This window comes from Xiphias gladius, chromosome 1, assembly GCF_016859285.1.
Source record: "Xiphias gladius isolate SHS-SW01 ecotype Sanya breed wild chromosome 1, ASM1685928v1, whole genome shotgun sequence".
NCBI lineage: Eukaryota > Metazoa > Chordata > Actinopteri > Istiophoriformes > Xiphiidae > Xiphias > Xiphias gladius.
The window spans coordinates 32,606,546-32,634,499 of NC_053400.1; the positions used below are offsets into that span (position 1 = coordinate 32,606,546).

The window sequence follows — 27,954 nt, forward strand, 5'->3', positions numbered from 1 at the left end:
ATGCAGTGAAACTTCTATTTATGTCCTTTTTTTTTTTTCATTAGTATAATAAACGTATTGCAAATCTGAAACTTGGATTTAAACAATCTGTAGAGTCTCAATGAACATCTAGTCCAGATTCCACAGGTTGGAGTTTCGGGGCTTTTGGTCTACACCTCTACAGTGAAAATGTTTCTCTTGTTTCAGCTTCACAAATGTGTGGATTTGATGCTTTTCTTCGTCATATATGAAAGTAAACCAAATATCTTTAGGATTTAAGACTAATCATTATATAAAACAAGCAATAAATCACCCTGGGCTGAAATTGTTTGTTTATTTTACTGTTTTTACGCTTAAGAGATTAATTTGAGGAAATAATCTTCAAATCAATCAGCTCCAGCCCTTTGTGCATTAAATATTATCTGAGTCTCTGCTCAGAAGCCAACCTCAGCCTCATTGTTATTGCATCCTTTTGTTTGAATTCTCTCCTCTCCCTCAGTTTCTCCTCTCCCGTCTTTCTGCAGCTGGCGGGTCTTCATCCCATCCTGCCCAACTTCCTGCTCAGGGGCTTCACGCACTCAGTCTTCGTAGCTCTGTCGGTCTGCTCAACAGCTGCGTCGGACCGGCCTGACGACTTCCAGCAGAGGCCACAAGCAGCCAAAGCCAATGGTAAGCGCAGCACGGGGATCCTAGTGCCACATATTCTGGAGAGTCGGTGCGCTGCCTTCCAGCATCAAGCCAACAAGTATTCTGCGCGAGGTGAAGGTCCTCGACACGGAGCCTCAAAGCTAGCGATGCCCGGATCCACGCCGGCCAGCAGCAAGGCTCGGGTCTACACCGACGTCAACACACAGAAGAACAGAGAGTACTGGGACTACGATGCTCATGTGCCAAACTGGAGGTACAGTTAAATGTGTTACAAGGTGCGGTATTTTGCGGTGGCCTTGGCTCAGTTTTCCCAACTTTTACAAGTTTATCAGAGTATGATCACTCTGTATATCCTCGTCACTGAATTTTAATAATTGTTGCATTTTTAAAATACACTTTCAGTGAACAAATAACGCCGTCAAACGGTATCGGCAGTGGTCATTTCCTCAAGCAAAAACTGCAGTTGATGCAGAAGTCAGTGGTGAAATGAAGGAGAGTAAGAATGACTTAAACAATGTTTCACTTTACCCACTGAATTTACAGTATTACTGTAAATATGGATAATGAAGTCCTGAAGTCTAGAGATGTATGAATGTAGGAAAAAATGACGATTTAAGATTGTATTGTTATGAGTACCCTTTCTGCTCCGTGTCTAACAGTTTTTTATTATTATTATTATTATTATTATTCAAGACACCAAGCCTTAGATTTTTACAGAATATCTAAGTTTAATCAGTTAAAACCGAGTAATGCTGGAAAACATGTAATATACAACCTTTCTACAACATTTTTACAGTAATCAAAAGACACAAAACTGTTTCTTTCATCTTCTTTCTAGTGGGGAAGTAATTAGCAGTTATGTTGCAGTGATGCTCACCAGGGTATTGTTGGAGTAAAAAAACAACACGCTGCAGCGATTCAGTCATCTGTATGCTTGACGATAAGCGTGGGAACTTGTGCTAGTATTAGTGTTTTACGCTCACTGTATGTCTATGCAAGAGCAGTATTTTGTGTTTAAAGGTACCAGTGTGGTGGGTCAGACTGGCTGTTTGCCTTAAGAGTTTGGCGTGTGGTGAAAACTGAGCCAAAGCAATCATGAAATGCTGCAAAACAAGTGTCCTACGTGCACTGACTAGTCAGTGGAGGCTACCTCAGCGGAGAGATTGGAGTACGTCTGCGACCGAAAATAAATCGGTGACAATTTTCATTACTCGTTTAAGTCATTTATTAAACAAAAATGCCAAACTTTTGCTAGTTTCAGCTTTCTTAATTAAGAAATGCATTGAAAATGAGAGCAGAAGTACAATGTCCTGAAAAACTTTGTTTTTGTTTTTTATATAATCGTAAATTGAATACGTTTCAGTGTGCAGCTGCTAATCGGACAAAACGACCAATTTGAAGACACCACCTTGGAACTTGTGAAGCACATTTTTCACCATCTCCTGACGTCGTCCAGACTTAACAATTAATTGATTTAATTGTAAAAAATAATCCAAAGATTCAGAGAAATTTCAAATAAATGAATATAGTTACAGTCCTGTTTATATATGAGGCATAAATTTGCCGCACGTGATCTTCTTTCGTGCTGCAACTCATGATTGTGATTGTTTATGATTACATGATTATTTAATCTATAAAATGTTAGAAAATACTGAAAAATGACCAGAGCCCAAGGTGACATTTTCAGATGTCGTGTTTTGTATGACCAACAGTCCAAAACCCAAAGAGGTTCAGTTTACAATGATATAAAACGGAAATCGTAAAGAAATGAATGTCATAAATGAGTAACCTAAGTAACCGAACGCTAGTCCTTTTTAACAATGGTCTGATCAGTCATTCTAGAGAAAGAGGTTATTTTTTTTGCACAAGTGCTCCTACGATTGTTTAAAGTTGGTTTTACTCTTTTAATTACTGCTAAATGTTTCCATTCTTTCTCCTCAGCAATCAAGACAACTATCAGCTGGTGCGTAAACTGGGTAGAGGGAAGTACAGTGAAGTATTTGAGGCCATAAATGTGACCAACAATGAGAAGGTGGTGGTGAAAATCCTCAAGGTGAGCCCCGTACAGCATTTACCTGCAATTCTTCCCTGCTCCTCTAACATGGGAAAAGTTTAGTGTCAGTCAGCCTCTCATCTAAATCTTTGTTGAGCTGAGCAGGAAGTGGCTGTTCATGTAATTAAATGAAGGGTGAATGTTTTTTTTCTTCAAATAATGGAGATAGAAGAGGCTCATTAAATATAGCTCTGTATTTCAAATTATTGACAGACTAGACAAGACTTTTCTAAATCTGTGAACTGATTTTTTTTTTTTTTTTTTTTTTTTAAGTAATTTAAAAAAAAAAATCCCTATAAGCATGTTTAAAACATAAAAACAATCTACTTTGTATAATAACTTGTGTCTGATAAATTTTCTGCGCACAAAGTTCAATTACCTGGGTAAAATCCAGGCTCTTATGACTATGCAAACATTTTACATTTCAAAAGTTTAACTGCTGGACACACAAACTCATGGTCCGTTCTCAGTGTCTGTGCACTTGTGTAAGTTGCATGCTGGACCACGATTGGATTCCGGGGACACTCGTCGGATCTCACTTATCCCACTCGTACGCACACATCTTAAACTGAGATTTAAGATGAGCAGAGAGGAACTTTCCCTCTTCAGGAGCCTTCCAGTGTCAAACTCTGCACGTTCGTCATTCTGCACAGTGAAGCTCAAGCAGATTTTGGCAACATCTAGTGTTCAATATAAATACAACTGCAACAGCAACTTTTTTTTTTTTTTAAACCGCCTGCATCGATTTACTCACTTGTTTTCTTTCACAGCCCGTCAAGAAGAAGAAGATCAAAAGGGAAATCAAAATTCTTGAAAACTTGCGTGGGGGAACCAACATCATCCGCCTGGTCGACACAGTCAAGGACCCGGTGGTGAGTTAGAAACCCGCAGTCGCTTTGCTGCATGTCGGCATGTCAGCAGTTATAATCCAGTCACGCTTGTAACTGATTGCGGTGCGATGCAGCGATAATGATCTCCACCTACCTGCTGTTCTCCTCAGTTAAGCCTTGTGTTGTCCTCTCTCTGCAGTCCCGAACACCAGCGCTTGTCTTTGAGTGCATCAATAACACAGACTTTAAGGTACTTATGTCTGGCCGACAGCATACGTGCAGAACTACCAGCAGGGTTACCATCCGTGCAAATGCATTGATATCCATCATTAATAACACGCGTAACCCTCCGGTTAATGTTCTACATGTGTAGAGACTAGTTGGACAGTTGACATCATGTAACTAATGACTTTTTTTTTAAACATTTTATACATGAACGCCTTCTATCTGTTTGACAGGAGCTTTACCAGAAGCTGACAGACTATGATATCCGTTACTACATGTATGAGCTGCTCAAGGTAAAAAGATCTTGTTTCCATAATTTATCTAGTTAAATTACCGCTAATCATGTGAAAAGGCTTTATCTATTCAAATTGACTGACTGAAGGGCACCTTCATATGGACCTTACAGGAACATTTTGTCGAGTGACTGTTTTGAGGAGTCGTTTTGTGATTGATAAGAAGCGGAGTGTTTTTATCTAATCAGAAAATTCTTCAACAATAATTTTGATAATTGTTTAATGAGCTCAGTATTTTATCAGACAAAACAGTCAGTGTTTCAGGCATCTCAAATGAGGACTTGCTGCTTTTCTTTGTTTTGTATAAGTGTAAACAGAGAAGCAACTCTATTTAAAAAAAAAATACAGATTCATCTATTGATTATTTTCTTGATTAATCGACTAATATTCAATTTCGAACAGTTTCCCAGGCCCCAAAGTCTTGTCTTCAGAAATGCTTGTTTTGACCAACCAACAGTCCAAAATCCAAAAGATATTCAGTCTACTGTTGTTTAAGACAAAGAAAAGCAGCAAATCATCACGTGTGAGAAACAGTAAATGTTTGGCATATTTGCTCAAAAAACGAAACAATCAATCGATTATCAATATAGTTGCTGATTAGAATTATCCTTTTTTTGAGGTCTAATTGTGGTTTGAATGTCGTTCAGTATTTTAACCGTTGTCTGGAAAAAATGACACATTTTCACTATTTTTCTACATTTTATAGATTAAACGATTAATTAAATATGAAAAAGAAAATAATTGTTAGTTGCAGCCCTGAATTAAACGAAGGTTTCATGTTTAGTGCGACAGATTCTTTTTGAACGAGGTTTGACTGTTACATCCTAAGTCCTGATATGTCAGGCCAGGCTGACTTTTTATGCAGGGGGGAAAAAAAATGAAACAGCAAAAAATCTGGACAAGTGATAAACTTAAAAAAAAAAAAAAAACTACCAATGCAGGACAGAAGATGGTTACCTACAGTCCTGAACATGCCCCTGTCTTTTCTATAAGGCTCTGGACTACTGTCACAGTATGGGGATCATGCACAGGGACGTGAAGCCCCACAACGTGATGATCGACCACCAGCTGAGGAAGGTACTGCTCACGCTGCTTCTTTACTTTCATTGACCAAGGCCGAAATGGGTGGTGATTTAATCTTTATTTATAGGGATAGTTTGGCATTTGGATAAAAATTTACAACAATAATATGACTAACAATCAATTTCACAATCACATTATATATTTTGTTTGATAATGAAATAACAAAACAAATCAGAGCATCCTCAGAATTACAGGTCTCTGAGTGATGGATAAGAATTTGTCTTAAATAGGCTCAACTATTAAACCATTTAACTGGGTGATGACTGGGTTGTGGCGTAGCGCTCCTACGAGACACCAGAGGGAGACCAGACTTCAAACAAATTTCACAAAACCCTCAGTCATTGGCCTCCTAATCCAGCTGAGACACCATCTTTCTTTCTCCAATGTTGATTGTAAAAAAAGAGGACTCCAGCCCGCAGCGTTTTGCCCCCGGTGTAAACCAGATTAATGTGTGTGTTTATTGTCTCAGCTGCGTCTCATAGATTGGGGTTTGGCAGAATTTTACCATCCCGCTCAGGAATACAACGTCAGGGTGGCTTCCCGCTATTTCAAAGGCCCTGAGCTGCTAGTGGACTATCAGGTAAACCACTGTTAGTTATTAGTGCTGCTCAGCGCTAATAACTATTTAGGGAAGAAACGTAGACCCTCTTGAGGATTTGTTACAGTACAGTCTCTTGTCTTCCTCTAAGTCTTTCTTAAGTGTTTGACTGATCCCTTCTTTTCCAGATGTATGACTATAGTTTGGACATGTGGAGTCTAGGCTGCATGTTGGCCAGCATGATCTTTCTGAAGGAACCGTTTTTTCATGGCCAGGACAACTACGATCAGGTAATGGAGCATAAACTTCAGCTTCTTCAGACACCGTAGTGTCACTTCTAGCTGGTATCAAGAACAGACCAGGAACATAAATCACACACTATACTTTATGTGTTGCAATAATAATTCATCCTCACCATGTAGCTAATGAATGAAATGTGCATGTTTCTTGTTTTTCCAGCTGGTCCGCATTGCTAAGGTTCTTGGCACAGATGAGCTCTTCGGCTACTTGCACAAATATCACATAGAACTGGACACCCGCTTCAAAGACCTGCTGGGACAGTGAGTATCGGCAGAGGGAGGAAAAGTGATGAGTGCTGTCAGCAGAAACTCGTTCAAATGTATTCAAAACAACTGAAGCGCTGCTGCGACGTGGCAGGTCCAATCTGAAGCCGTAAATGAGCCCGTTGTTGGAACAGCCCGGAAGCAGCAGCAGCAGCTGCAGCTGCAGCTGCAGCAGCAGCAGTGTGCTGTACCAACGGCTTCAGGTGGACACATGATTTCTCCCTCTGTCACGCTGGTTCACTCGCATAGACACTGACAAAAACTGTGAGCTGACAATTCAAAAGAGAACCTGTCAGTGCTGCACGGACCGGCGGAAATGACAGCACCTCGGTTAAATGTGAGATGTGAACATTAATCATTAGGGCTTGGTGTTGAATAGTAATACTCGTAGTGACTGAAACGTGTCACTCGCATTGAACATCAAAAATTGTCTAGTACAGAAAACTGACATCGAATGCTGCATCAGGTTTTTCCTGGTTAGGTAGATTTTTGCCACCAGGGGGCAGTGAGAACAAACAACACTGACATACAGTATGAATTTTTTTTTTTTTTTTTTTTATTACAAAATTGGTGTATGTTTGCAAACAATTACTTATTTACACATCCAGCAGTTGCTGTTTGGTGCTGTCTAAAGTAGGTGGAAAAACAGAGTTGTGAGAGTAAACAAAATAGCAAACAGGGTTCCCACGAGTCCTGGAAACTTTCACACCAGTTTTCCAGTCCTGGAAAATAACTTTTTGCTGAGAACGAACTGTCGGATCTCCACCGGCCAGAAGCTGGCGATCACAGACTAGTTGAAGTTAAGGTGGCGGGGCTGAGAGTAGACAGGCTGCGCTTGGTCATGTAATTTAAACCCTCTGAACGCCCCACAGAGCTGTGAGCTTTTGAATGCATTCCAAATCCCGTCAGGTTGGCGAAGACAACGTGCGCAGATAAAAATCTGATTTAAAATCCCTAGTGAAATGCAGCCAGACATCCAAGAAATGTAAGTGAATCGATCCTTCAACTGCAAAGATTTGTAACTGTTGGCTGGTAACGAGCTTTTCTTTTATAATCTAATGCTCCTCCACTTGCAGGATGATCGAATTCACGACTGCTGTCCGTCGTCCAAACATGTACAGTAGATGTGTTAAGTTGGCCAACTAACAGCCTGTCATGATCGTTCTGACATCTACACACGTCTGTGTTGTTTTGAACCGTTCTTTCTTGAAAAGAGCGGGAACCCTGTGTTGATCAAAAGATATTTCTTATCAAAGCTTTAAATTGTAATTTTAGCCATAGTAAAGCTTTTATTCAGGCAGCTGTAAGGTTTTATGACTAAATTAAACATGCATTTGAGAAATTTGGCTTGTTTTGGAAAATAGTTTGGTATGTAAGTATTTGGACAGGGACACAACTTTTGCAATTTTGCTTCTGGAAAAATTTACCACGATGGGTCTGAAACGAAGCCATCAAGATGTGATTGAAGTGTAGACGTTCAGCTTTAATTCAACAAGTTTAACCAAAATATTGCATTAACCGTTTAGAAATTATAGCCGTTATCAGAAGATCACAAGTATTCGGACAAATGAAGTTTGGCGGCCAGGCGTGGCCCGTTCCCTCCTTATTTTATGACAGATTAAGCAGGTAAAAAGTCTGGAGGTTGATTCTAGGTGTTGAATTTGCATTTGGCAGCTGTTCATGGGGACTCTCAATATGTGGTCCAAAGAGATGTTGACGCACATGAAGGAGGCCGTCATTCGGCTGAAGAGAACTAACCTATCAGACAGATGGCAGAAACTTCAGTAGAGGCCAAATGCTGCAAAACCGACAGGACGTTGCTTCACAGCAGATGGATGACGACCCAAAAGAGACTGTGACGGCAAAGAAAATGGAAAATTCCTCAATGGCCAAGTAGGTCACCTGACCTCAACCCAACTGAGCAGGCTTCTCCCTTCCTGAAGACAAAACTGAGGGCTGAAATAAACAAGCAGCAGCTGAAGGCAGCTGCAGTAAAGACCTGGCAAAGCATCTCAAGGGAGGAAACTCGGCATTTGGTGACGTCCATGGGTTCCAGACTTCAGCCATTATTATTATTATTATTATTATTATTATTATTATTATTATTATTTATTATTTATTGATGTTGGTTTGTCCAATTACTTTTGAGCCCCTGGAAACGAGGCACTGCGTATAAAAATGGCTGAGATTCCTAAACGGTTAATGTGATATTTCTGCTGACTGAGGGAAGACGCTTTGACTAGACAGCCCTGCTTTTCTTCATCGTAGACACTTCAACAAGTGACAGTAGGAAAAGCACAGGTACTAATAAAACTAGGGACTGCTGTATTCCATTTAGCTGCTTTAGTTTCAGGGTCCTGGTTCTGTTCAAAGTTGTATCTGTGTGGTGGTTACTGCACATTAATTATTATTCTGCCAGTGTTTATTAGCAGCTGAGTTAATTTGTAGGATTCCCACATACATTTGTCGTAGCTGCAACATTGTCAACATAAACAGAGACACCGGTACTGTCACCATGCTCTTACAATTGACGTCAAACACGAGTATGTACGAAGTTTAGTCACGTTAAGCGTTCCTCGTTTACGTCCAGGCAAACACGGAAGCGTTGGGAGCAGTTCATCCAGTCAGAGAACCAGCACCTGGTGAGTCCAGAGGCCCTGGACCTGCTGGATAAGCTGCTGCGCTACGACCACCAGCAGAGGCTGACGGCGGCTGAGGCCATGCAGCACCCGTACTTCTGTAAGTACCACAGGCCGAAAGCTGTGGCCCCCTCTGGCCATAATTACAAACACGAAAAAACCTAGTTTAACAAATTAGTTTAATTGAGTATTAACTTTAAGCGGATTGTCTCCAGACATTGGCTGTAGTACAGAGGAAAGGGATATTGGGTCAGTGCCTCAATGCTCGTTTGAGGAGTGTACGTGAATGAAATTTTATCACAGAACAAGCAACGCAACTCATTGTTACATGGTATGAGCAGGACTTAGTCTTAAAGCTTTGATTTCAGTGTTTTTTAAATTTATCGAAAATGCAACGGTGACCTTAAAGCAGCAGGTTTTTTTTTTTTTTAATGGATTTAATCCTTCCATCCATTCGTCCGTTTTCTGATGCTTATCCAGACCCAGATAGTTTTTTTGACTAGTTAATGAAGATTGTTTAGGAATTATTGTTATATCACAGCTGTGTGATTATAAATGTCAATAAAGTCATGTATGTGGTAAGAAATTCTAGGCCTTACTGGTTCATCCATACAGGTTTTCATTTATACGTTGGCTGGTAAACGGGTATTAAATTTCATTCTGTGGTATTAAAAATGTTTTTAAAAAAATCTTTAGTTTAACTTGGTCAACCCGGCAGAAATTCAGTATTAGTTTATGAAAACCCTCCCTAAAACTTCATTTAAAAGAAGTTATTTCATCAACCGCCAAGTTCAGTCACCAGGTTAAAGCAGCTGCTCCATTAAGACCTGTCGAGTTAGTTTTGTGCTGCTGCTGCAGATGAAGTGACTGTGTCTTTGTCCCTTAGATCCTGTGGTGAAGGAAAATGCCAGTACTGACGGCACAAAGGCAATAAGCAGCTCCAATGCAACATGATACCCAGAGAGCAGGTAACACGCAGCATACTTTTTTTTTTTTTTTTTAAGAAAACATGCCATACAGTGCAAACGTTTTAGGCACTGAAAACAAAGTGAGGATGCTTCCAAAAAATATCGGCAATAGTTTTTCATTTATCAATTAACTGTTGGGATCAGGTCTCTGTGGGGGCCAGACCATCTGCTGCAGGACTCCTGGTTCTCCTGGGACAGTTCTTCATGACTCTGGTTGTGTGTGTGTGTGTGTGTGTGTGTGTGTGTGTGTGTGTGTGTGTGTGTGTGTGTGTGTGTGTGTGTGTGTTTTGGCTGGTTGTCCTGCTGCAGAGTGAATCTGGGGCCGATCAGACGCCTCCCTGATCGCATAAGAATGAAAAACTCTAAAGCGCCTAAAACGTCTGCACAGTCCTGTGAAGGGACTCAGTCGGCAGTTTGTGAGGCACCTGTCCAAAGCCTCCCTTCATGACGGTCGTAACGTTCGGTTTGTGTTGAAACTGTTTTGACAGACTCACCCTCATTTTGGAGGCTGCGGTTTGTGATACCGATGAACTGTACTGTTATACTGGTTTTTCTAGTGTTTCATCCTTTCATGACAGTGAGGGTGGGTGACATGACGGAAACACCTCCTGTATAATGCAGTACGGTTCAACAGCCGCACTCTGCACACTTCTATCATGTCTTATTATTACCATTATAACTGATAGTATTTGATCATTCTGGGGTTTTTTTGTTTTTTTTCTCCTTCGTCCGCTCAGGAAGAATCTTTGTTACCTCAACTTGTGACCTTTTCGTGGCAGAAACCTCCACATCAACAGCCATACTGGAGTAAGATGTCAATTTTTGCAGCAGACGGCAACACGCACGGATTAAACTTCTCCAAAAACAAAGCCCGGGGAATCTGCGCTGCTCGGTGCAGGTCACAAATAAGTCAGAGCTGAAATCGGATCTGACACCCAACCGCCACCTCCTCTTCCTCCCTCCCTCCTCCCAACATCGCCCTAAACGAGTTTTTAAAATAAGCAAAGTGGCTGTTGTTGGATCAGTATCAAGCCGGTGTTGTTGCTGTAAAGACATTTGTCCGTCATTGCGACGCTGTGGTGACCTGAGATTCAGTTTCCAGGTTTTAGCACTGAGTGGCATGGAGGCTCTTTTCTGCTATGGATAGAACAAAAGCTATATTGAAAGAGAATAAACCGTTTTTATTTAAACGCATGTGTTGGACTTTTATTGCCTCAGGAGCGAGCAGAAGAAGTGAAATCCTACCTTTTCTGTTACCAGATGAACATACAGACCTACTGTCCAAATAGATTAAGGAGTTATCGGTTGCTGTAATGATCATGCAGCGACCAATAACTCACCGAAGCAGCTATAACAGAGTTTCCTCAGAAAAAGGCCGTTAGAAGGTATCAGTCTTAAATATGTTCTTTTAGCTATGACATGTTTTTGTATCCGATGTGCTGAGATTAAACACCTGTAAACCAAGTGTGACTGTTGTGACGGTAGATTTTCAGTCACAACCATCAGACCTGCAGCAAACACTGTCACTACTGCCGCTACAAGAGCGAGGAAGCTCCTCAGCATCAGAACAGTCCGATGCTTAACAAAAAGAAGAATTATTAACTTCCGTCGGTTCGTTCATCCATCCATCCTTTTTATACCACTTATCCAGATCCAGCACACGTACATTTAATGAGAAATTGTTACACACTGCTAGGAAGTACTAAAAAAAAGTGGTGGTAATATTCTGTGAAAACAGATTCAATTTTATTCTATAGGGTATTGAAAAAAACTCTTAAATTTAACCTTAACATAGCAGAAACCCTGCTTGAAAGACTCTAAGACGTATCCCTTTAATTTATTCTTTTCAGAATAAAAGTAGTTGGGGTTTAGATTAAGTCAACCATACTGTGGCAGTAGCAGTACTAAACAGTTTAAATGGTGTCTAAATGTTTTACTAAGTTTACTTTTGTCTAATTTATTTTTCAAGTTGTGAAAAACGACCTTTTACATAAAGGTTTAAGCTAAATCTGTGTTTACATGACTGTTGTCCAGGCTCAGATCCGATACTCTGGATAGGTATGGTGCCAGATTCTGACCTTACTACGTGGACTGGGTATTGGACATAATGTGACCGATCAATAATAAATACCTTTTCTTGATCAGTGTGATTATAAAATTCAGTTTTTCTGATACCAGACATTATATTCATAAACATTTTAAATTTTGGGGGGGACTGGGACTGGTATGGGGAGAGGAAAAGCTGGATCTGTGCTCTACTCAAAACTGCAAATATCAATATATTAGTTTTCTGCTAAACTATGTACGATCACACATTGTCCCGGTGTAGCACCGGTCTCAACATTAAGACAACTACTCATGGATGGATTATGAGACAATGGGCCCCTGGACACAGACATGTGAAAGGCCCCCCACCCTTCTTACATAAACCCACAGATTGAGAGAGACACTTAGTGGTGATTTTGCATCCATATCTGGTTGTTTTGTATTTGTTTTCTGCCTCTGACATTTTGTCAAGTCGTACTCGTTTCGCTTCGTGGCTCTCCTGCCTCTGTTCTTTCTTGTTTTGTGTATCTGTTTTGTAGTCGTCTCATTGACTTTCCAATAAACAGTCACTTCACACAGGGGCCCCTCTGAACTTTTGGGCCCCTGGGGCTGTGCCTGGTAGGCCCGTTCACTAATCCATCCATGCGACTGCTGCACAACTGGGCTACAACTTGAGGCCAATCTTCGAAGCCGCCTCCTGTTTACGTTTTTGCAAATTGGCCCTATTAAATGAACGCCCAATGAGAGATTAGCAGTTCGTCTTTGCAATGTACCACTGGATGTACAGACAACTGTGGCTGTTTTACTTTGATGCTGACGCAAACTTAAAAATGTGATGATTCTCAAACAAGTTCTGTAGTCAAATGAACTCCGTTCTTTCCAGGTCGTCGGTGCTCGTTTTGGTGCATCATGAAACCAACCAGAGAGCTCGTTAAGTGTGTGTACTTTTTAATAAATAAACTGGAAATTCAAGGTGTTTTCCAGAACACAAAACACTTGTGCAACATTCGTGCGTTTACAAATAGGTGCATTCGTTTAGGCGAATCTGGGCTGAGGTTGACGAGGTCAGCAGACGCCAGCCTGCTCGAATTTAAAATGTATCTGCTTACCAAATGGCTAAAATTGTAAACACAGCAGAGTAAATTTCAGTTACATATTAACCTTTCAAATCCAAGTATTTAAAATGCATCATAGAAGTGAAGTTTACATTTTGGTTGAGTGTTTGAGTTAAAAACTGGGACTACTGAACTGGCTGCGATGCTGTTCAGCCCACATCCTGTTCTGCTCCGACCTGGTTTTTCAGTCCGTCGGTGCTGCTTCTGCTCACACACACACACACACACACGACGTGGCCCAAAATGAATGCCCTGACTGACATCTGCAGGTTGTAAGTGTCAAACACGGTAAAAAGCAGCCTACAAACACACGGCTAGCAACAGCTGATGAGCTCTACACCCATCGAAGGCACGCCCACGTCGCCCCAGCCTCCTCCTCAGCCAGTGACTCGTGTCTGGGGTGAGGCTGGACGATAACTGGCTGAGTCCGGCTGCGTCACAAAAAGCCCAACAGTGTAGTAACGAAGCCACTGGGGCACTTCATCTACCGGTTAAAGGAACAGTTCGACATTTTGGGAAACAGTTTAGATGAGAAAATACCGGTCTCGTATCAGCCATTAGCTTAGCATAAAGACTGAAAACAGCGGGAAGCTCTTAGCCCGCCTCTGTCCGAGATGTAAAGTCGAAAATTGGCCATTTTGCAGGGACTTACGTGCGGGAACTGAATATTGGCTAAGGCTGTCAAGCTTTCTGTTCTCGCACAGAACTTTACAGTGAAGATTCTGGGAGAACTGGGAGGTCGGAATTTGGAACGCCCCACGAATTCGGATTTCGGACTCGGAAAGTCGGAAGAACCTCGCCAACCCCGACCTCAAAATCCAAGATGGCTGCTCCGTGCATCAGCAGTAGTGAATGTGGTGGTAATTTCCTGTTTATTGCCACTTCCGTCTTATCTGTGTCTCATGAAATCAGTCGTACACACGGTGCTGTCCGACCCCTCTCTGTGGACATGTTGCCACGGTGTCTGTACGCGCTGCGCGAAATACAGCGTATTGCGTTGGTATCAACCGGTTTTGCTAACGATGACAAGTGCGTCCATCTTGGTTTTCCGGCCTTTGCACTGGAACGCGGTCAACTTGGGTGCGACGAACGACCCAAGCCCCGACTTCCGAGGTAAACGGAACGTGGCGCGAGTCCTTGACGTAAACAAAAGCTTAAAGCAGAAATGATAACCGTCACTGGCACATTTTATGAGCCCCACAAAGGTTAACGTACCCCCCCCAAAGATTTTCCTTCTTACATTTCGGACAGAGCTGAGCTGTATGCTGGCTCCAGCTACACACTTGAACGTACATGCATGAGAGCGGTACCGATCTCCCCATCTAACGTTCCCGGAAGAACGATAACGAGCTTGTTTCCCAGGACATCGAACCACTCCTTCAACGTCGCAAAAGAAAGTTTGGTCGCAGCGCAGAGGTGGGAGCTCGGGGACGGGTCACATCACAGTAGCATATACTGATATCCAAAGACCACCAAGGACACAGTTAAGACAGAAACAACACAGCTGATTTATCTTCTTAATAACACTGATATTTTAAGACCTCCCTGGGGAATATTTTAATATTTGACTGAGTCCACTGGCACTTGATAATTTAAAGATTCATGGCCTCAGCTTCCACTTCCCCAGGGTTTTGAAATGATGTGTCCTTGGTGTCCTTTTTTTAAAATGCAGACAATCTAAGGCATAAAAAATGTCTAAAAAGAAGGTATAAAGCTAATACCAGAAACATTCAGTCTGTTCTCTCAAAGTAAAAAAACTTAAATAATTGCATAAATAAAGCATGTGATTATGAATGTTTAAATCTGTACATGACATGTTAGCGGTGTCCTGTACAGGCGTTGGGTGCAGTGGTTATGTATGAGTCTACATATATAATGTCGGTTACATCGTAGAGTTGCAGTATTGAGGTAACTTCATAGTGGGAGTAAAGGCGAGGCGGGGCAGGGGGCGGGGGGAAAGGGGGGCAGTTGAACTGTACTCGGCTCTGTGAAAAAGCCACGTAGACATGCACTGGACAAAAGTGAAAATGTAGATAGAGGTGTTAGTGTGTACGTCCCTTTTGTTCGTATCAATCAAGTTTTACCAAAACACAAACAAAACAAAAAAACGCTCAGTTAAAGCATCGATAATACTGGATCATTTAAATGATATTCAGGGAACCACATGATACGGCCATTGTACCAGCATCCTCCAGTTCTTCTTCTTGGCTTCAGATGGTGCAGGGGACGCTCAGGGCAGCAGATGTTGCAGCGTTGAATCGTCCAGCTCGTTGACGGCGACGATGTGATCCAGGTGTTGCAGGTACCGCTCCCGGTCTCGCATGAAGTGTGGGATTCTGGTCCTGGGGAGCACCGCCAGGTGTCGCAGCCTCTCCACGTCTTCGTAAGACACCTGCAGAGGTAAATGAGAGGGCTTATCAGTGGACTCGCGGGAGGGTCGGGTTACGCTAGGACAGAACTAGTTCGTACGACGCGTTGTATGGTCTCAACGTGGGGGAGGCGGCTTTTCTCCAGGAAGACGAGGGACAAACCGCGTCTCCTCTCTCACCTCCGCAGCAGGTGTGGGCAGTACCCGGACATTTGGTTTAGATCCAATACCAAGTGATACCAGGGGTAGGATAACCAATATCAATACTGATACTGATACACTGAATTGTTAAAAGCAGCTAATTTACTGTGGGAGACAAATGTCAAGATGTATGAAGTGAATGCATCATCAAGACATTTTAATGACCGTCACATGAGGCTTTTTTCAAAATGACTTAATCACACGCACGTTTAAAGACAAGACAGCATTAAATGGTAAAGAACAAATGATCAATATGTGAATTCTCCGATTTAGCATGATGGAACTTTTAGGTTTTTTTTGCATCGATCCTAATGGACGATAGAATCGATAGTCAAAACGAGACTTCGTATTGGTAATATCGATACTTTGGGGACTGATCCTTCCATCCCTACACCACAGAGCTGGACAATTGCGGCTTGAAGTGGGCGAGGTTTTGTCAGATTGTTGGTTTTGCAAAAGTACTTTCTGTACTTTTGCCCCTTTTTTTTCTTCCTTTTTTCTTTTTTTTTTCTTTAATTTGAATTTGTAGCAATGTCTGTATTTTGTTCATAATACTTCTAAACCTGCATCTATATGATTTAATTGGCATTTTTTAAACTTGATACCCTAATGTTTTTAAGTTTTGTTTTTTTGTTTTATTCCTCCTCTTGTCTGAAAATTCCAGTTGCGCTTCATAGCACTATTTTATTTTCATTTGCACCTCGTAGCTCTGGTTTTGAACGGTTCTGTAGAGCTGACGTTTGCTTGCTGCTTATCTTTGCTCCGCGGTGGCAATGCAGGATCTTGTCTGAATGAAGGAAAAACTGACCTTGCCCAGAGAAGTCAACATCTTGAAGTCGATGGACCTTCGATGCCGAAGAATCCGCAGGATTCCGTCCAGATAAACCTGATCTTTACTGAAGCAGCCTGAGACAGAAACACACAACAAACAGGGAGAATAAAAATAAACGCAGTGCACATCTCCTCCAGTGTAAGTGTGGTCACTGTTCATGGTGTGTGTGTGTGTGTGTGTGTGTGTGTGTGTGTGTGTGTGTGTGTGTGTGTGTGTGTGTGTGTGTGTGTGTGTGTGTGTGTGTTTATGGCCCTCTTACTTTTACGGTTTGTTTGATTTACTCACTAAGAATCTCTCTTAATAAAAAAGACTCTTCTTAATGTCCTGCTGTTATAATCATGATTAGAGAAAAGAGGAGCTGATTAAAATTTTTTAAAAAGGGCTCAAAACTATGAATTTCTTCAAGTTACTACTTACGAGCATCACTGGGCGCTTTTTGGACTTCCCTCACCCCAGTCTCACCTCTCAGGCAACACGGTCTACGGGCGAGTGCATTTTGGTTCCTCATAAAACAGCTGAGGTGTTTCAAATCCTGCATTGTTTACATCCATGTTTTCTTGCGTGCACGTGCACGGACATCTCCATAGCTACAAGGGTCAAAAACTCCAGCTTTAATAAGACCACAATTTACGAAGCATCTCTTAAGTTTTATTTCACGGACAACCACTAATCTATTTCATAATAATGTATTATTTGTCAGACTGATATAAACACACTCAGTGGCCTCTTTATTAGGTACACGTGTAAAAAATCTATTGCAATTCAACGAAACAGCTCTGCCATGAAGAGCTGTGGCAGGTTCCCCGAGATGCTTCGAACCACCTACCTGCCAAGTGACTGAGAAAACCGTGCGCAGGTGAATTAAGGAGAGCTGGTGCTGTTTTAAAAGCAAAGGGGGGGTCACAGCAAATACTGATCTGATTTAGGTTTTTTTCCTCTCAACTGCACTTTGGATGAAGTTCACTGATTTTATCTTGAGTATTTTCAGTGCCTAACATGTTTGCACAGTACTGTAACTGAATTGACTCTTTGATAACATTGTGTTGATCGCAACGTTATCAACCGTGTTGATGGTGCGTGTGTTCACCGTGCTGCGAAGTGTCCGTCTGTCCCCTCTTGGCTCTCAGACAGTACTCCCAGCGGACATCCGGGTCCGTGACGAAGCGGGCGATGTGGCTGAAGAGCTGGCTGAAGCTCATGCTGGTGGCGTGGTACACCGTGTAGTACAGCAGGGCCGCGCGCCAAAGGTAGGGCTGCTTCCTCAGCAGCACGCTGTGCAGGCTGGCCAGGCCCTCCTCCGTGGGATTGGCTGGTTTCAGGCCGAACTGCTTCCTGCCCTCTGTGGTGGCCCACGGCTGCAGGTTGTTGTTGACGCCTCGCAGATAATGCGTGCCTGCGGAGAGGACTAACAATCAATCAATCAAAGCGACAACTACATTTATGTCTACGAGCAAACACCTTAACACCTTTTTGCGACTTGATGTATTTTGCGGCTCTGGGCCTATTTACTGATGCTGTGTGTGGGGCATTTTTTTCCTGAGGACCAACACACTGATTGGACCAACACACAGTGAGGTGTCAGTTCCACATATTCCAGTCTACTCCAGCAGGATCCCCTACGACTCCTCCCGAGGGAAACATCGATATCTGGACCAAATCTTTCATGGTCAACCATCCAATAAATGTTGAGACATTTCACTCAGGGGATCGCTAAAGTCAGTAGGATTCATCTTCTGGGGAAAAACTAATGTTTGAACAAAATTTCATAGCAATCCATCCAATAGTTGCTGAGATATTCAGTCTGATGGACGGACAAACCAACAAAGGCGACATTACCGTCCCTAGCGCCAGGCTGCTGCAGTAGCAGGTATGAAGCTAAAATCTGATTGATAGAATATGGAAACAGCAAATGTCGGGTTTTGGTGTTTCTTTGATTTGTTGTTCAGTTTTGTTTTGGGTCTTTTTTTTTTGGCTACTGGCATAGAAATATCATTCGGTCCACCACTTTGGTCCATACTGAAATATCTCAACAATTACTGACTGGACTGCAGTGAAAATAAAAACCCCTAATATTATGCTATGTAACATTATATAACGTGTGTGATAGTTGATAGTTGGTATTAATCTGCTGTGTCAACAGCCTCCACTCTCAGACGCTGCAGATTTTTGCTCCCAGTCACCATCGGTGCATCGGTTCAGGGTCTGAGTTCCAGTTAAAAAACCATGAAAACCAAACCACGAAAAAAAAAAAAAAAAAAAACAGCCCCAGAGCAAAAGTGCACAAAAGTAAGTGCACAGGGTGATCCCAAGCCTCACACGGCTTAACTGTCTTGCTCTCTTGTGTCATATTACCTCCCCTTTGGGGAGCAAGTAAGAAATACAAAAGGAGGAGGTGCCGAGGAAACCTGAAATCCTACCCTCAGAGGTGACACCTCAACTGGCTTCGGGCTGCACAGCTGGCTCACCTGTCTGTGGGCTTGAAACTGTTGTGTAGTATCATATGACCCTGGGGTTTTGTTTTGCTTAAAAGATCATGTGATGGATGGACTGTTCGAACAAGCAGGGTGCAAAATTACCACTGAGGATCATGGACAAACAGTGGACCTACACTTTTAATCCGTCGTATAGTTTGGTTCTCTTTACAATGAACAGCACAACCTCACAGATGCGAGCGCGTCTGTAGACTCTAGGTCTTGTTTGGTCTATCTATACTCAGTTGTCTTCAAAAGTTTGGGCGCATGACTTATATTCCCCTTCTGCCTATAAAACGCTCAGAACCTCATGAACTTGTTAGGACTTGTGAGGAAGTGAGGAGCTGTGAGTAGGAATAGTCAGCGGATGATTCACTCTCTGCCTCCTCAAACCTTGTGCTGACACTCAACAACCGTGGGCTGCTCCCAGCGGCTGACTGTGGATCCGAGGATGAAGCCGACTGACGTTACAAAGCAGGGGAGGCTATAAAAAGATATCAGAGAGCTTCCAGCTCGAAATGTCCACGGGCTGCAACGTCATTAAGAACTGGCAGTGAAGGGAAACTGTGGCAGTCAGGACAAAATCTGGAAGCAGGTCAAACTGAACTTTTTGGCCACAATCACCAAAAGGTTTGTTTGGAGAAAAGAGAAAAAAAAAAGAAAAGACAAAAGGCAGCATTTGATGACAAGAACACCTTTCCAGGTGACATGGGGGTGGAAATATTCTGCTGCAGATGTTTTGCAGTCGGTCGTGAAAGTGAAACTGAAAAGACGCCCGTTTCTACAACGGGACCATGATCCAAAGCAGACCCCTTGAAATCCACCATGAAGCACTTCAAGAAACACAAGCTGAAGCTTTTTCGGTATCAGGCCCGTGGCTTATCCCGGTGTGTGAGGTGACTGCGAGCTGCAGCGTGTACCTATCTCATGTCTCAGCATCCCCTCCAGCCAGTGCTGCCGAGCCCCGGCCAGGTTGATGGTCAGAGTGGGACGGCAGCTCTCCACCACCATCACGGCCTGAGACAGAAGCTCGTCGGACAGGCGCACCACAACCTGAACACACAAACACACACACACACACACACACACACACACAGATGTCATCATCATCGCCGTCGTCATCATTTCTGGTGGTTTAGCTTTAATTAATTCTCCTCAATATCCTTGTTTGCTTTTTGCCCAGTTTTTTTTTGTGCAAGACAGTTCATTCTGACTGAACTGGTCATCCTGTGCTGACTGACAGTCCAAGTAAACATTATCCACCTTAGGAAAATAGTCACCTACGCACACTACGGACATCTCACGGGACAGTTGCTGTGTCACTTCACATTTTCCCAAGTTCCCAGGTGGTTGTTCAGTTTAGTTCAAGTTTATTTAATTGTCGGTCAACTATTAAACATCACATCAAAACAGGACCCAGAAAGACAAAAACACTTGAAGTGTTTAGTGCAGAAATGAATTTAAGTGCAGAAAAAGAGATCGGAGTTTGTCAAATAGTTAAAAAAAAAAGTAAAAAATTGAGTAAATGGGGTAAGTAAAACCAGATAAGCAGTACAACTGAGATATATATACATACATAAATACATATATATATATACATACATAAATACATATATATATATACATACATAAATACACACTGTGTGTATTGTATGTATAAGCCTACACAAGTACACAACAGCAAGGATATTATTCTGCATTTAGCTCAAAGTATGAAAGGCAACAGAAAAACGTCCCCTGCGACTGACATGTTATTATATCTAACGGTATTAGATTGTGAATATTGAAGCGTCACTTCTTCATTTTACGGTTGTTTATACTGGAACAGTGGTTCCCAACCAAAGGGTCGGGCCCCTCAAAGAGGGTCACAAGATATATCTGAAGAGTCGTGAGGTGATTAATGGGAGACGAAATAAGAAAAAAAAAAAAAAAACACACACAAATGTGATGTTTGGGACCTTTTCTCTAATCTTTGTTTGTTGTGAGATATTCGATAATATAAACGCTTATCGAGTTTTGGAGTTGAACTGCGTAGACATCAGAAACGTGACAAGGAGACGCAATTGCACAGCACACATTTTAGATAAGATGACATGAGCCAAAAAGGTCGAGAGCCACTGGTTTAATCTGTTAAACACATGTAGGGAAGTAGAAGTATCGGAGTAACGGATAATAATGGAAATACTCAAGTAAAGTGCAAGTACCTTATAACTGTACTTGAGTATGGTAAATGTACTGAGTATCTTTCCACCGCTGGCTGAAGTTAGGTGCAGTTATTAGTTGGGTGGCTCCGCATGGCCTGCTGGTGTAAATATCTTTCTGTCTGCACATTCTGCAAAGCGCCAGCACATCGTATGAGTACTGGGAGTTCAAAACAACGCGTGCTTCTCAGATATTAAGATCAGATTCTTTCCCCACATCATTCTTTAGGTTTCTGGCCACATTGAACACATCAGGGTTAACTTACGACAGGCATTTATTATCATTTTTCATTATCGTTTTACACAGGAAATGATTGCTCAGCTAACCTGCGCGGCCACTAAATGATTTGTGAGCGCTGCACTCACCTCTCCCACACAGCCTTCTTTCTGCAGGTATTTGCGTACGGCGGCCCAGACCTGACTTTTGGGGAGCACGTTGCCGCCCGTCACCTCCTCAAAGTTCTCATAGGAGCCAAACTTCCTCAGGACGCACTCCATGATTCCAACAGCCTGCAGGTAAACAGAGACATCGTCGTCATCATTATCATCATCGTCGTCGTCATAATCATGTGAAGGTGGAGGTCTTCTTAGGCCTCTGATCCTGACGTACCTGTTCGAGGAAGAGGCCCGAGCCCTCTCGGTACTTCTCCAGCACGCTCCTCGGCTCCGGCTGGGCGTACTCGAACTGAGGTTCGTACTTGTAGTCGGACTGAAAGAAAGCCTGCTTCTCCTGCTCCAAGTTAAGAGGCCTGAGGGCGACGAGCAGACAGGGCCTGGAGGGCTTGGGCAGCGTTGTGGCCCCCGCCCCTTTAGCTATGTGTGGCAGGGAGGTGGCAGGTCGCATTTGCCCCTTGCTGGCCCGGAGCCCCAGGGAGTAGTTGACCGAGCAGGTGCTTTCACTGCGGCGCATCCAGCCACCTGCACTCAGGCTGGGGCTGGTCAGGCTGCGAGCCGGGGGAGAGGGGGCGGCGGGGCCGCTGCGCCAGGGAGGCTGCATGATCCGCCTGTCCTCCATCTGCTCCTGAGACCTTCGCAGGCGCTGGGGCGTCATCTCCAGGCTGAGGGGACGGCGGAGCGGTGGTCTGGGCGTGGCCCCACCTTTCAAGGACGACGACCTCCTCTCTACCTGGCTGCTGTTCGACTTAGCCGGGAGTCCGTTTTGGGACACCTTCTCCTTCTTAGCGACATTGCTCTTCTTGGTCAGCGGTCTGGTTGTCGCAGCAGAGCTGCTGGTGGTTTTTGGTGGATCTGCGCGGACATCTGGCTCCAACAGCTCCTTGCTGCTCCCGGCGCTTTCACCCTCAACCTGATCCATGAAGACTTCACCTGAGTCCAACACCATCACCACGGCTGCTACGCCTCAGGCTGCCCCCGCTCCGGCCCCGACGCTGCTGAGAGAGCAGATTAAAGTATACTGCTTATTGATGCTGGTGTGTGTGAAGGAGGAAGACAATGGGGACGATGTCACTCTCTGCTGCTGATTAACTAGATTAGCACGAGGTCGGATTACCAATCACACAAAGTGGGCAACTGCCCAGTGGTCCCAGACCCTCAGGGAATCCCAAACGCCCCGGGTCTGTTTCATATTATTTGGGTCTACGTAATTTGATTCATCACAAATTTGCACCGTTGAGCTAGGATATCAACTACGACAGATCCATCCATCCATCCATCTGTCCATTCATCCATTCATCTGTCCATCCATCCATTCGTCCATCCATCCATTCATCCATCCATTCATCCGTCCGTCCATCTGTCCATCCATCCGTCCTTCCATCTGTCCATTCATCCGTCCATCCATCCATCCATCCATTCATCCGTCCATCCATCCAGCCATCCATTCATCCGTCCATCCATCCATTCATCCGTCCATCCATTCATCCGTCCAGCCATCCATTCATCCCAGCCATCCATTCATCCGTCCAGCCATCTGTCCGTCCATCCATCCGTCCATCCATCCATCCATCCGTCCATCCATCCGTCCATCCATCCATCCATCCATCCATCCATCCATCCATCCATCCAGCCATCTGTCCGTCCATTCATCCGTCCATCCATCCATCCATTCATCCATCCATTCATCCGTCCATCCATCCATCCATCCATCCATCCGTCCATTCATCCATTCATCCGTCCATCCATCCAGCCATCCATTCATCCGTCCAGCCATCTGTCCGTCCATTCATCCATCCATCCATCTGTCCATCCATCCATTCATCCATCCATTCATCCGTCCATTCATCTGTCCATCCATCCATCCATCCATCCATCCATTCGTCCATCCATTCATCCATCCATCCATCCATCCATCTGTTCGTCCATCCATCCATCCATTCATCTGATCATCCATCTATTCATCCGTCCAGCCATCCATTCATCCGTCCATCCATCCATTCATCCATCCATCCATTTGTCCATCCATCCATCCATTCATCCGTCCATCCATCCATCCATTCATCCGTCCATTCATCCGTCCATCCATCCATCCATTCATCCGTCCATCCATCCTGGACCCAGATAAGCAGGAGAAAATTGATGGATGGATGAATACATTTAAAAAATAAATAATTCATTTGTTAATTTACGTTTTTGCTTAAAATCGACACTTGTCCATTAGGAAGTGGTGAGATTCAAAGCGACTGTCTGCTGACAGCCAATAGTTGTAGCTAATGTTGTCGTCTAACACAGACAAAAAAAAAAAGAATTAATAATAACTCAAGAGCCCTGTCAATGAAATGTAAGACCTTGAATAGGTCCTGAGGCTTTTCGCCGAGGGAACAGAATCCAGTGCGTCTTAGGACTTTTCACGTTTCATCAAACCGCTTCCATCTTTTTCCATGTGGCGAGTAATCAACACGCGGAAAAATCGATCCATCGATCAGTCAACAAAATGTCACAAAACACAGACCAATGCCTGTTTTTAATCCCAGCCCCACATTTCCGAATGCCTCTCTTTGTCTGGCCAACGGTCCAGAAACGACTTAAGCGATTAATCAATTATCAAAACTGCTGCCGATGAGGCGAATGGTCTCCGGGTGTCTGTCTGGGCTAAAACGATGAAACCGGCAAATCGCAGTGGCAGTTAAGAAAAACAAGAACCGCTCGGTCCATCATGTGTGACCCGAGGCTCCACGGGAGCTGCTGAGGATTATCCGCGGAGACACCGGGAGCAAACAGCGGGAGTGAGCGGACCGTGATTCGGCCCCCCGACTCCCAACTACCGACAACAACCCGACTCAAGCACCGACCTGGCAGCGGGTCCCGGGACTTCTGCCGAGGATTTCCGTGGGTTTCCAGCCTCTTCATCCACTCATGACGGCCGCGGCTCCACACAGACCGAGCGGAGGAGCTGTGCGTGTGAGGGGGGGGGTTGGTTTTCGTTTAGCTGGTGACTGATGATAATCTTCGGATAGCGGTTCAGGGAGGAGCGGGGCCTGAGGCGGCTGCCTGGGCCGGCCAGGAAGCGGCGGTCGAGTTGGAAGATATGACGCGGGACAGACGCCGGGTCCGCCGTCAATGACGCTCCCCCCTGCGTCGTTACGCACCACCGGAAGGGAGGTGGGCGCATCGGACGGGACCCCGTCGTGCTCCGGTCCGGGTGCCCCCCGTGACCGACTGACTCCGTCCATTCGAGACATGTTTGTAAAATGTACTGTGTGCTTTCTAAAAATTTGATTTAAAAAAAAAATGAGCCAAATGAAATGTATGTAATTAATCTAAAAACAATTTTACCAATACCATATCTGTAATTCTAAACATACACGTTCACAACATATTTTCACGTCCTTACTAATGAAATTAAACAGTAATTTTTGACAAAATCTCCTCTTCAAACGTTATGAAATTATTGCAACAGATTTCAAACAAGTCTCCTCTTCAAACTTTATTTTTTTCCTGGAAAAAGAAAAGAAAAAAAAAACATGAAACATCAGGAATGACGAAAAAAAAAAAGTCCTGGACTGGTCTAGCCTCCGCTCCGCCAGCTTCTGTAACCTCTCATGCAGCATTTCATTCATCTGTCTTTCTAACCAGAACAAAGAAACGTTGAAAAAATGAAGCACGACAAATTGCCGGCTGTTAGTTTTACCCAGAGGAGAACTAGTTATGCTACAGCATACGATGATTTTAGACAATAGAGTTCTTTCCTGTTTCATCACGTCAGTGTCCCAAAGCCAGATCCATAAAGACATGTTTTTTTCCCAGTTTGATGTGGTAGAACTTTGGCCCAGTATCGTGTGATTTATCTTTGTGTTGGATGTTCTGGCGCCTCATGGTTCTTGTCCACTGTTAAGTCGTAAAGCCCCTTTAGGAAAATTTGCGGTTTGTTTTATCTGACCACATATATAAACTTTTATTTGACTCAAGGACAGAAAGTACAATGTCCAAGGACAGGGTAGTGGGCACGTACACACCTTTGGATTGATAATTAACGATTTTGACGAGTTGGGAGCGGAACGAGAGGTAGGATTTGGTAAGGCCGAAAACATGGAACATGGCCCCCAAGACGCCGCCTTTGTCCATCGACGCCTTAACTTTTTCTATGAAGCAGCAGGTGGCTGTGTCTGCTGAGTGATTACAACTGAATCCAAATTACACTGGGTGTGTCAGGAGCTATTGTTAAGATGGTCAGTGATTTGCTTGGACTGGACCAGTTTTTCAAATGCCTTTGACACTAGGGGGTAAGATACCGATGGGCCTGCAGTCGGAGGTAAGAAGAGGGTCACCGCCTTTGCGCACAGGGGCCACAACAGCAGGCTTCCGTGAGTCAGGAAACCTCCGTTGAGCCAATGAAGTATTAACGAAATGCGTTAGTTAACTATTGAGGAACCGATCTCTTTCAGCATGAGTGTGTACACACCATAAACATCCTTAGCCCTTGAAGACTTTAGGCACGCAACGACTTTTGCAACCTCGGTCCCAGATGCTGGCTAACGTCAGTTGGCGCCAGAGCCCTCCGAGCCATCACCACGGACTTAGGCTGGCAACGCACTTCAACCCTCGCCAAGCTCAACTCTGCATTAAGACCTGAGGCAGACCCTGGCCTGCAAAGAGAGAAACACAGAAGAGGGCGAGCCAGCGGGGTGCGCTGCGTGTGGCCTAAGTAGACCGCAGAATGGAGGCGCACTCAGATGCACCTGCCTCCACTCAGAACCTGAACCACAGCCACTGAGGGTGATGGTACAGTTTCACCCCGTTAAACGGGTACATCCTGTATCTTCCATTGTTTTGTTACCTCAAGGCAGGATTTTTGGAGTTATTGTTATCGGGCCACTCCAACAAATCTCTAAATACTCTCCAGCTGATCCAGGATGCTGCAGCGCAAGTACTGACAGGAACTGTCACTGCACTGGCTCCCTGTGAAATCCAGAATACCATTTAAATTCCTTTGTTCAAAGGGAATTTTCCCGCGCAACTGTCGCCGGGTGTTTGCTCATGGGGGGCTGTTGGGTCTCTATAAATGATATTATAAAGATCACGGTCCAGACCTGCTCTATATGAAAAGTGCCCTGAGATAACCTCTGTTACGATTCGGTTGCTACATAAATGAAATTGACTTTACTTGACTTGAATCTCTATATGGCTTTACATAGCTTCTCTGTACGTTGTCATGGTGTTTAATGTCTTTAAGCTTTCATACTCTATCAATGTTGTGAGCATCCCATTATTTTTTTTTTTGCATTACTGTTGTATTGTTTAGTGTACATAGCTTCACTTTATGACACATCTACCACATCATTCCCTGCCTTTTTCTCTATTTCCAGAGACGCGTCGACATTAACCCCTTGATGCTGCCGGAGGCAGAACGCCAAGCTCGAAATGCGTGGCCGTAGCAGTAGCTGCCGATCCAAGCCTCTTCTGTGTTCTACATGCCATGTAGATGTTTAAATGTCATCGGATAACACGACCGATGGGTCGTGATCGGCATGGCTTAACCGCCGATGAAACCACAATAAGGATCAGAAACCGGTCTAAAAAAGAGGTGTTGGCTCTTGTGTCAAGTCCTGTTCTCAAAGAACTTTTGTTTAGTTTCTCGTGGCACAGGACTGGTTGGATGAATGTAGTTGGCTCTCGCTGCAAGAGAGACACTTTTTAATAAAAAAAACAGACAAACACTAAACTGGATGGGAAAAAACTAGTATAACAACTCTGAAATTAGAAACCCTTCTCACCAGGCCATTTGACCCTCGTAAACTGAATAAATGACAGATGATTTTAAAACCTGAATGTGCCCTGAGTTTTCTTTCGTGCTTTTGTTTGTTTTTCTCTCGCTGCTGTAATCACCTCCCTCTTGAATAAGAACTCTTGTTCTCGACGAGATTACCTGATAAATAAAGGTTATATAGAGTATATAACAACAAACCAAATGTGGAGGCTAAAGTACTGTGAAAATCCTACAGACATAGCGTATATCTCACATACAATTAACAATAAGATGGAAAACAAGCAATAAAAACCTGTTTTGGTTCTTGTTTTTTTAGACTTAATGAAGAGTCACTTGGTCAGAGTAAAAACAGAACCTTATCATAGATTACACGATAAGTTTCAGGAACAGCAAGCACGCTTAGCTACGGACCATGGAATCTGACACGTTAGCGGCAGTTTTTTTCCATTACAGCATGTGTGACAACTTGCTGTTGTTATTTTTATGATAGTGCAGAGATCATCCAGTGACAATTTAAATATTCAGGGTTTGCACACATACAGTATTTACATAAAACGACAGCACCACACACCTCGTGGCCCTGCAGAGTAGAAATTTTTCCTTTTAAACATTCCCTTCATGTACAATAATAATATCAAACAGCCTTTTCCCGGTGTGTGAGCGCTCCGTGTCCAGCTAATGGTCACTCGGTGTCTCTTTGTGACCGGGCGAGTTGAACCAAATAAAACCAACAAGCGG

The 27,954-nt window shown here is 43.6% G+C and overlaps 2 protein-coding genes across 8 annotated transcripts; one reads left to right on the plus strand and one right to left on the minus strand.

The window, feature by feature from the left end:
* The first annotated feature begins 503 nt into the window (after positions 1 to 503).
* Positions 504 to 11,009, plus strand: LOC120791713 (casein kinase II subunit alpha'-like). The gene is made up of 12 exons (XM_040130308.1): positions 504 to 880; positions 2,569 to 2,680; positions 3,451 to 3,552; positions 3,710 to 3,760; positions 3,969 to 4,028; positions 5,022 to 5,105; positions 5,581 to 5,691; positions 5,838 to 5,939; positions 6,109 to 6,209; positions 8,803 to 8,951; positions 9,738 to 9,819; positions 10,557 to 11,009. Exons 1-11 carry the CDS (start codon positions 774 to 776, stop codon positions 9,803 to 9,805), a joined length of 1,047 nt encoding a protein of 348 aa, XP_039986242.1. The 5' UTR covers positions 504 to 773; the 3' UTR covers positions 9,806 to 9,819; positions 10,557 to 11,009.
* Positions 11,010 to 12,199: 1,190 nt separating this feature from the next.
* Positions 12,200 to 24,553, minus strand: LOC120791945 (uncharacterized protein KIAA0895-like). 7 transcript variants are annotated; one of them, XM_040130875.1, is made up of 8 exons: positions 24,302 to 24,553; positions 21,664 to 22,444; positions 21,420 to 21,563; positions 19,773 to 19,905; positions 17,469 to 17,774; positions 16,358 to 16,455; positions 15,163 to 15,372; positions 12,200 to 13,184 (listed from the first exon to the last, which is right to left on the minus strand). In XM_040130875.1, the coding sequence occupies exons 2-7, from the start codon at positions 22,393 to 22,395 to the stop codon at positions 15,211 to 15,213; spliced, it is 1,575 nt and encodes a 524-aa protein (XP_039986809.1). In that variant the 5' UTR covers positions 22,396 to 22,444; positions 24,302 to 24,553; the 3' UTR covers positions 12,200 to 13,184; positions 15,163 to 15,210. The 7 variants fall into 7 exon arrangements, 6 of the variants coding, with proteins under 6 accessions (XP_039986809.1, XP_039986770.1, XP_039986760.1 ...); XM_040130836.1 differs by having other exon boundaries at positions 12,200 to 15,372; positions 21,664 to 22,441; XM_040130826.1 differs by having other exon boundaries at positions 12,200 to 15,372.
* Positions 24,554 to 27,954: the final 3,401 nt, after the last annotated feature.